Source organism: Mesoplodon mirus (assembly GCF_964341445.2).
Source record: "Mesoplodon mirus genome assembly, chromosome: 15".
Lineage (NCBI taxonomy): Eukaryota > Metazoa > Chordata > Mammalia > Artiodactyla > Ziphiidae > Mesoplodon > Mesoplodon mirus.
The window spans coordinates 65,225,302-65,234,639 of record NC_138991.1 but is presented as its reverse complement, the minus strand read 5'-3'; the positions used below and the strand labels follow the sequence as shown (position 1 = coordinate 65,234,639).

The window sequence follows — 9,338 nt, the reverse complement described above, 5'->3', positions numbered from 1 at the left end:
CTCCTGAACTTTGAATAAAGCTTTGAGAGGCCTCTTTTTTGATGCTGGTAAACACTCGTGAAGAGAAACCGGTTTCAGAGAGAGTTCCCTTTACTAGAAGTGAGCTTCTCGGGGCCAGGCCTGGTGGGCTGAATGCAATCTGCCCTCCCCCTGCCCCTTAAGTGGGGGTCCAGCTGTGGACACAGGACTCAGCCAGAGAGACCACTAAGGCCTGATAGCAAGAGTCCTTCCCGCCTACTCAGCCCCCAAGACACAGGTTCTCAAGCCCCAGAGACTGCAGCTTCATCGAACACCTGGTTCTAGGTGGAGGGAGCACCCATCCCCAGCTGGGGTCATGGGCCAGGTGCCTGTCTCCTGCCAGTGTTCTCTGCTGCCCAGTGTGGCAGGGTTCCCCAAGCTCTGCTGTGAGCTTGACCAGCCTGGCAGGTCCAGCCTATCACCACCCTCCACATCGCAGCTTCAGGTGACTCTAGAAATGGGGGATGAGGAACCCCCCCCCCTTTTCTCTCCCTTAAGCTCCCCACAGGACGAGCTGAAACCCTCACAGCTTAGGCCGCCACAACCGGGAGGAGTCAGGGCACCTCTAGGGCTCTGGGCCCTTGGAGAGGTTCCAGCAGTTGGTGGAACCTCTGGCCCCCGGCAGCAGGGAGTCCGGGTGGGCACAGGCTCAAAGTCACCTTTACTGGCTGGGGGGTCCTGAGTCCCATCTCTATGTGGGTCCCAATGTCCCCACATCTCATCCAGCATTTTGGGGGTGTGCCCTGGGGCCTCGGGCAACTTCCCTGCTGGAGATGCCACACGCCTTCCTGGGAGTCCCGGTGCTGGCTGTGTTGGGCCGGGTGGATCCTTGAGGCCTCCTACCACCTGATGCTGAGGCTGGAGCCAGCCTTTTCCACCGCGTGGTAGCTTGTGTGCAGTAGGCGGCTGGCCTGCTCTGAGCCCTCGCCCTGCAGCCAGTGCCCATACAGCTCCTGGACCCCAGGCGCATCCTCTGGTGCCTCAGTCCTGACCATGTTGTATATCCTCTCAACCTGCTGGAGAAGCTCCTTGCCAGGCATGTCGGGGGCCTTGAGCTGGCCTCCACCATTCAAGCAGCCTGTGGCAGAGAAGGAAGGGCAGAAGTGTGGTCAAGGGGAGGGTGTCAGCACATGGGGTCCCAGAGGGCCCACTCTGTCTGCAGCTACCTGCAGGGCAGGCCATGACCTCCACATAGTGGTATGGGCAGCGCCCTCGCTTGAGCTTTTGCACCAGGTTCTGGATGTTGCGGAAGCCGTAGGCCACGGCGAAGTGCAGCAGGACCCGGCCGTCCCTCTCCAGAGTCACCTCCTGAAGGTCCTTGTTCCTGAGGGGACACAGACCAGGCTGTCCACACGGCACGCCCAGGCTTCCTCCCGGGTGGAGGACAGTGATAGGGGAGGGTAGGAAGCTCCCTTCAATGAGTGGGGCAGGTGGCCTCAGCCCCAGCCTTGGTTTCCTGGTCTGTAGAATGGGAACCCCACCTTCCCAAGGTCTGACAAAGGCCCCAGCCTGCCCTCCCTGGAATGGGGACTCACGTTGGGACACACCCTGTGCCAGGAAAACCGTCCTGCCACCATGGGCCTCTGGGGCCCTGGGTCACCGTGCTGTGGGTAGGGGACACTGAGCCCTGGGATGAGGAGACCAAGGGCTGGAGAGCTCTGGCCCCTTCACATGAGCCACAGGGGAGGGCCCAACTCCTGCCTGGTGCCCCGAGAGGCTGCCCTGCCCCAAGCTCCAGCCCTTCCCACTGACCTCAGGGGTCTGTAGGTGACTTCAGTGACGTGGATTCCAAAGAGCTCCTGGGCTGCATGCCGGAACACGTGCTCCAGGTAGCCCCCTGAGCCCCCACCCTGATGGCTGGTAGGCTCCTGGGCAGATACACTGCTGCACCTGGGGAGGAGGGCATGGCCTCAGGTGGTAGTGGGGCTGCTGTCCACCAAGGCTTCTGGGTAACCTCTGTCTGTCATGTTTGAGAACACTTGCTTTCTAAGTGGAAGATGAGTCACAGACTCCAAGGCTTTGTGGGTGTGTCAGGAGGAGGCTCTGGGGGACAAGGACCGTCCCCTCCGTCATGTCACCTGTTCTGGGGAGCTCAACCTGTATGAAGTTGGGGTCAGCTCTGATAACCATCAGCCAATTGTCCACAGGCCGTCTCGTGAACTCAACCACCTCTGGACACCAACACATACCACGGGGCAGATGCAAAACCAACCAGAAGGAAGCTGAGGCAGAGAAGAGGGGGGAGGACAGTGCCTGCCCCCCGCCTCGTCCCTTCTGCTGCCCACCAGGACACCTGTGACCCCAAGGTCAAGAGCACCCCAATGCTGGACGAGCTTACTGCCCCTAACGTGGCAGGCGCAACATACAGACTGTCCAGGGGAGCCGGCTCCAGCTCTGACAGTGAGACCCCTTCTTCTTCCAGCAACTTGAAGACTTCTCCTACGATGAGACCACAGCACAGACAGATGCTCTTCAGCTGAATCTCAACAAAAACAGAGACCATGAAAGATCCCCACCACCTGCATCCCTAGCAACCTGTGAGTGGCCAGACGTCCAGCCCCTGCTCGTGAGTGGAGGAGGATGAACCCAGCCAGAGGCAACTCCACTTCTGAAGGGCCTCCCGGGGCTGCGGTGGGGCAGACGCGCCTGACCTTGGGGTGCCTCACAATGCGCCTGGAGTGGGCAGGGCACCGCGTCCCTGGACAGCGACCCTTCCCGGATCGTCTGCCTCCCGGGTGGGCATTCATTTCTCTTTTAAGCATTTGGGAGCCTCTGCAAGGCTGCTCAACTCACAGACGGGGTGACCGACATGAGCCAGGGGGGTTGTGCTGGGCCTTAACGCTGGGGACACAGCGCCAGCAGGCTCGGGGCCCCACACCTGTTGTGATGACACAATCCACATCGCGCGTCTGGTGCTCTTGGCTGAAGAAGTCGGGTCTGGAGGCTTCCAGCTTTTTGTCATAGCAGGGCATCACCGTGACGTGGTAGATCTTGTCGGGGGTCAAATGCTGTGTGGAGAACACGGCAGTGGTGCAGCTGCCTGGCCCCAGCAGCAAAGGCTGAGGCAGGGGTGACAGCACAGGCACGGCTGGGAGCACAGTTCTGCGTGTGGGTCCGTGACCACTGCAGTCTTGGCTCATTTTGTAAGATGTCCCTGTTACCTGCTGCTGGGAGAAGAAGTCCTTGACCAGGGAGCCCATGACCTGCTGCGGGGACCGGGCGGTGCTGATGTAGGGGAGGAGGAAGTTCCCGTGGGTCTTCTCGGCGTAGCAGATCCAGCCTGAGGCCAACACAGGGTGGGGGTGGTGGGGGAAGCGAGCAGGGCAGGGGTGTGACTTTCTGGGGTGGACTGACTTGTACAGGAGTTAGGAGCCCACTAAGGAGCCCCCACTCTGCTGTCGCCGACACATGTCTCAGGTGTCCCTATGATCACCCCTCCGGGAACTGAAGCAACTACAGGTGACCCTCAGGCAGTGCCTGCTGACGAGCCCCTCCCCCAGCACTCCCGTCACCCATGTCCAGCTGTTGACATCGGTCCGCAGCATCAGCATACCTGGGCAGGCGGAAGTCAGCAGGGGCAAGGCCTGCTTGGAATCGGCTTGTGCTCGGAATCGCCGCACGAACTCCCGCTGGCTCTCGAGGAGGCTGAAGTTCCTCGAGAAGGTGGTATCAAACACGTAGTGTGCCCCTGCAAGGGAGCACCCACCTCACCCCAAGAAGGATGGCCACAGCCCCAGGTGCTGCCCACCTCGCCCCGGGAGCAGGGCTCTGCCTTCCCGTGGGGCGTCACATGACACGCTGGTGTGCAGACAGCCCAGCGTCCTTGGGCCTGCCTTCCTTTGAGCTCAGTGGCTGCCAGGGACCAGGCCAAACCCTGCATGCTGCCTAGGGCAGCCGCCAGCACCGGGGCTCACCCCACGTCCTCCCAGCCCTGTTCCCAGCACGCAGAGGTTGACCAGCTGATCTGAGCCAGAACACAACTCAGACCTGGGAGATGTGCCTTGATGGTGACAGTTTAAAAACAATATTAGGAGTGAGTAAATTCCAGACTCGGGAAGTGCAACATCAGAATTCAGACAGTTTTCTATTAAAAGGCACTGCTCTCCGTATCAAAACAAAACTTCAAGTTGAAGTCAACCTCAGATAGAGTTTCTGATGTGTTTAACCCCAGTGACAGCGGGGCATGATGAGCCCCCCGCCAGCCCTTGTGTCCAAGCTGGAGCTCACCCAAGGTTCAGCATCTACCTATTTTTTTAAAGAATGCAGTTAATTTCCTGGCGGTGTCTGTAGGATTCAGCTGAAATCTCACAGCCAGCGACGCTCTGGACTGGGGAGAGACCGAGATGACAACCAGCCTCTGCTGATCAGGCGCCGCCACCTGCAAAGCAAGGGACCTGCCGCTCACTCTGTGTGTTTAACAGATTCCAAGCCTAACTCCATCAGGGCGTGTCATTTTTGCAAACATGCAGAACCTAAAGTTTAGAGCTAACACTAATGTCAAAATACAAGTAATTGACTGAGATCCCACCGATGAGACCTAAAAATGTCAGGAGTCACATAGGACAAAGGGCACCAGAAGATGAGCTGCCCTGACAACACGAGTGAGGGATGCTGGGGTTGATGTCGGGTTAGAGTGGCATCCCAAAGACTGCCCCACCGCTCACCTTATTAGCACCCAGAACCTTCCGCAGCTCCTCGTGGCTCTGCTGAGTGATGAGCACGGTCTCTGCCGAAGTGACGCAGCCACTGCACGCCAGGCAGTCGTCCAGCGAGATCTTGGCCTTCTCCAGCTTCTTCGTCCCTCCATCCTGGAAGCACAAGAACCTCGTACCCCAAGGGCCCTCCGCATGAGGACATGGAGCTCTCAGATGATGAGACCCACAGGGAACCTTCATTCTCCGTCTCACAACACTGACAACCAACTACTGGCTTTATGTGCTGTAAGTTTTTAGAAATTAAATATTTATTGCAGAAACGCATATACACGTTCTATATTTTCATAGTGGCACCAAATTCTAACTTTGGTACAAACTTGGCTGGCATGTCAGATCATATTGAAGAGGCTTGCTGCCCGCCAGGGGTGGGAGACGGGCATTACATCTGCAAAGAAGCAGCTGACTCATCACAGAGGCCCTGGACAGTCGTTGGTCCCCAGGCTGCCCTCACGGGGCTGTGGGGACAGGAAAATGCCCAAGGCCAGGCTCCAAATGGAGGAGGAAAAGAAAGGCAAGGGCAAAGATTAAGGAAGAAAGGACAGAGGAACAAGGAGACGGGCAGAGGGAGGAGATGGCGGGAGGCTGTGCCCACCTGGGCTGTGCCTGCCCAGTGCCAACACACGGAAGAGTGGGTGAGGGACACAAGGGTCAGTCACAGTGTCAGACTCGGCCAGACATTTGCAGAACTTGGTGTTCAAGCCAGCCTCCAGGCTGGGCAACTCTTCTTAGCTGCAAATGATCCCAGTAGAGCCCCTTCACTCCCTCTGCACACACAAGAGTGGTCTGAGCCAGGGTCAGGCGAGCTTCAGGGGCCCAGAGTGTGACCAGGGGGCTGACAAGACTGGAACTCCCTTCCAGCCCAGATCACTAGGCCTTACTTAGCACCAAAGCCACAATTTGAGCTCAGTGCATTTTCCCAGGTTGGACTGGCCTCAAGGCCAGGCTGTGATGCTGTGCTGAGCAGGGGGCTGATGTGCTTCTGACTTCCCTCCAGATCAACCACTGCTGCTCTGGAGCAGCGCCCACTTGGTACCTAAAAAGGACCCGGTCTTCCGTGCTGTGCTGGGCTTGGGCGGGACCCGTGGTGTGCTGCTGCGTCACCCTCCTGGGCTGAGTGAACGGTGGCTCTCTCCCTGTGAACTCTGGATCCTGCTGTCTGGCCCTACCATGAACCATCCTGTGGCTCCTCCCCTGCTTGGGCAGGATCCCCGGGCCAGCGTGCCTGGTGGTGCCTGCGGTCCCTGGGACAGCACTGATGTTCTTGAGAGTCCAAATGGCAAACAGTCGGGGTAAATTTTAACGCCATTGGATTAGGATCTTGTCATTGCTAAATTACACAGGAAGCAGGTGTTCCCTAAGAACAAGTGGTCTCTGGACTAGAAAATCTTACACAATTACAACTCAGAGAGAGAAGGAAAGAGGGAGGGGATGCGGGAACTGCCATCTCTGCAAAGAGCTCTCTGCAGAACATATCTGAGAAAGGACTGGTGAAAGGTGCAAGGTCCTGTGGCCCCTGCATTTGTCACTCGACGGAGCAGTGAAACGTGGTTCAGGCCAACCGAGCTGGCACTTACCTGACTGACTTGGAAGTAACTCCCGTCATCTTCGATGTGGATCTTGGCCACGCCGCTTCCCGGCCTCTTATCCACCCTCATGGGCTTGATGCAATCCTATACCAGTGAGAAACCCCAGCGGGCACCTGAGTGCACAGAGGTGGAAGAAGAGGGGCAGCCTGATGGCCACACCACCACCTGGGACGAAAACTGTGCCCTGATTCCGGTCTTCCTGCAGCAGAAGCACTCTTAGTGCTATGGATCTTGTCACTACTTACCCTACTTACGCCTGGTCAGACACTCTGTCCGACCAAGAGTCGCTCTGCAGGTCACAGTCAGATGGAGGCGGTGCTGACTGGGCCTGCACGCTAACCTGTCTGCAGACAGCACCAACCCCCACCCTCACCTTCCTCAGCGTAAACGTCTGGCGGGGCACCTTGGCCAGTTTTTCATTGACTGCTGGGAGGAAGCCAAGGGGTCGCTAGGAACGCTTGGCCCCGCCCAGTTCCGGGAAGAAAGTTCCTTTCTCTGCCCAACTCGAGTTCTCGCGGTCTCTCTCAACAGGAGCACCTCACTGGCCATCGCATTCCCAAAGGGAACTAGCCCCAGAAAGCCTTGGTGGCAGGCCTGTCCGAGCTCCTCCTGCCGCTGTGCCGGGACCAGCCCCACCCGTTCCTCCTCCTGGGACGGCTTAGCTATGGCCCTCCGAGCCCTGGTCCTGCCTGGCTGGTGGCAACCGATAAGCGGGGACACCAGATAAGGGCGGCCGGCTCTCAAGTGCAGCTGTCCTGTCCCCTTTGGGAGCAAGCTCTGTCTCCCCGCCCCCCGGGGGCGACACCTACGACGACCACCGCGGTGACTCCAGCGGAGCACCTCCCAAGCCCTCGCAGCGGGGTGGGGCCGTCCCACTCTGTTCACACTCAAGGAACTGGCCAGGAAGCTCGGCAGGGTCTCCCGGGCCCCAAGCTAGGTGAGTCCGGCTGCAGTGGCCGCCCGGGAAGGGGACGCGGAAGCTACGGGGCTGTGCGACCCAGCAGCCCCGCTTCTGAGCCCCTCAGGGGAGAGACTGCGGCGGGGGGGGGCTCCCCGCGCACGGCCCCGCGCACGGCCGCCGCCCGGGCCGCCCACCTGAGACGGCGCGATGAAGTCGTCCAGGTCCGTCAGCTGCAGGGCCCCGCTGAAGAGCGACGCCATGGTGCCACACTGCCGCCCGCCGCCGCGCGCAGGTGTCGCCAAATGCCGCGAAACGGGGAAGCGGTTCCGCCACGCTGCCGGAAAGCGTCCGCATGGCTCATGCGCGACTGGCTAAGGGGCCGGGCGTCTGGAAGGCGCGTGCCCCCTGCTGGCGACGCCGGGCACCTCTCACTCTCCTCCGTGCCTGGGCGCGGGCCGGGAGGCAGAGGGGCGGCGGGGAGGCGAGGGCGCCTCACTCGCGGTCCCGGGCTCACCTGCCAGCCAGGTGTGCGGGCCCCGCCGTCTCCGCCCCGGGAGAGGTGCAGCTGACTTGCTTTACTTGGTTCCGGACGCAGCCCAAGAACCCAGAAGGGCGCCGGGTACGCAGAGACGCCCAGTGTCTGTTGAAAAGAGAAGAAAATGAGAGTGACGGGGATGAGGAGCCGTTCCTCCCGAGGCTGCGGCTCAGTGCAGAGCCCTGGGGTTCTCGGAGAGAGTCCGTGGTTATTTCAAAGACCAGCCTGAGAAAACTCCATTTCCCTGTGAGATTTTATTACCTGAGACAGAACCGCAGCTGGCTGGACTCAGTTCTTGAGTCGTCATGTACAGGTAATGACCACTTTTTTATGGGGCTTTCCAGAAAACGCCAGTGATGGAATCTGGCACATCCCCAGGACCCACGTGGGCCCAGCCCTGAAGGTGCCTTGGCAGGATCAGCCCCAGAATACCCCGCAGGCAGGGCATGATCTCACATGCTGGGGACCCATCCCAGCCTGTGCTCTTCTTGGGGTTCTTGTTCTGATGTGGGCTCTACCTGATGATTCCTCACCTACCTGCGGGTTAACTGTGATGTCCAGGTGCCTGAGGCCCAGGTGTTAGCGAGAGGGGCTTTCACCAGAGGATGTACCTGGTGGGCTTCCAGGCCCCAGCACCCGCCATCCTGGCAATACCTGACTAAAGTCTGGGGTACAGTGCCTGAAATCTCAACATTCTCACTCATTATTAGAACCAGACAAATACAAAATAAACTTAGTTTCACCTCAGTGCCCCAGAGAACGTTTACAAAAAATGCGTGAGGATAATTGCTGTTGGGATCGGGCCAGGATGAGGGTCAGTTAGGCTGGGGTGATGGAGAGGGTTTATAGCATAGGGGGCTCTGGCTGAGGCTGGGGGACAAAGGAGGGCTCTTCTAATGCTGGAGGGGGACAGTTTGCGTGTAGATATGCAGGGCAGTTTCCATCTCTCTTTCCCCCAGAACCAGTGGAGCAAAGGTGGGGGCTAGTCAAAAGACGGAAACAGCCCAAATGACCATCGGCAGATGCGGATAAAGGAATGTGGTCCATCCACACCATGGACTATCATTCAGCTATAGAAGGGTGAAGCGCTGACACACTGTAATGTAGATGAACCCTGAAAACACTGTGTCTAGTGAGAGAGCCAGACACAGACGCCACTACTGTGTGATTCCACTTATGTGAAATGTGCAGAACGGGCAGGTCCATAGAGACAGGAAGTAGATTAGAGTTACCAAGGCCTTGGGAAGGGGTTTCAGTTTGGGATGATGGAAAAGTTTTGGAAATAGATAGTGGCAATGATTGAACAACACTGTGAATGTAACTCTTGCCACAGAATTGTAAACTTAAAAATGGTTACAATGCCCAATTTTTTTTTTTTTTTTTTTTTTTTGCGGTATGTGGGCCTCTCACTGCTGTGGCCTCTCCCATTGCGGAGCAACAGGCTCGGGACACGCAAGCTCAGCGTCCATGGCTCACGGGCCCAGCTGCTCCGCGGAATGTGGGATCTTCCCGGCCCGGGGCACGAACCCGTGTCCCCTGCATCGGCAGGCGGACCCTCAACCACTGCGCCACCGGGGAAGCCC

At 58.6% G+C, this 9,338-nt stretch overlaps 1 protein-coding gene across 1 annotated transcript; it reads right to left on the bottom strand.

Annotated features, from left to right (window-relative positions):
* Positions 1-72: 72 nt before the first annotated feature.
* CIAO3 (cytosolic iron-sulfur assembly component 3) lies at positions 73-8,044 on the bottom strand. The gene is made up of 11 exons (XM_082643696.1): positions 7,415-8,044; positions 6,308-6,403; positions 4,683-4,826; positions 4,264-4,396; positions 3,572-3,706; positions 3,180-3,298; positions 2,897-3,026; positions 2,385-2,457; positions 1,771-1,908; positions 1,185-1,342; positions 73-1,096 (listed from the first exon to the last, which is right to left on the bottom strand). The coding sequence occupies exons 1-11, from the start codon at positions 7,478-7,480 to the stop codon at positions 858-860; spliced, it is 1,431 nt and encodes a 476-aa protein (XP_082499822.1). The 5' UTR covers positions 7,481-8,044; the 3' UTR covers positions 73-857.
* Positions 8,045-9,338: the final 1,294 nt, after the last annotated feature.

What these genes read in the sequence shown, in the direction of transcription:
- CIAO3 (XM_082643696.1), bottom strand. Translation starts at nt 7,480, where the DNA reads ATGGCGTCGCTCTTCAGCGGGGCCCTGCAGCTGACGGACCTGGACGAC. An exon ending in ACTTCATCGCGCCGTCTCAG is followed by an intron (nt 6,404 to 7,414) that starts GTGGGCGGCCCG and finishes TCACTGGTATAG; the next exon opens with GATTGCATCAAGCCCATGAG. An exon ending in GTCACCTACAGACCCCTGAG is followed by an intron (nt 1,343 to 1,770) that starts GTCAGTGGGAAG and finishes GTGTCCCCTCAG; the next exon opens with GAACAAGGACCTTCAGGAGG.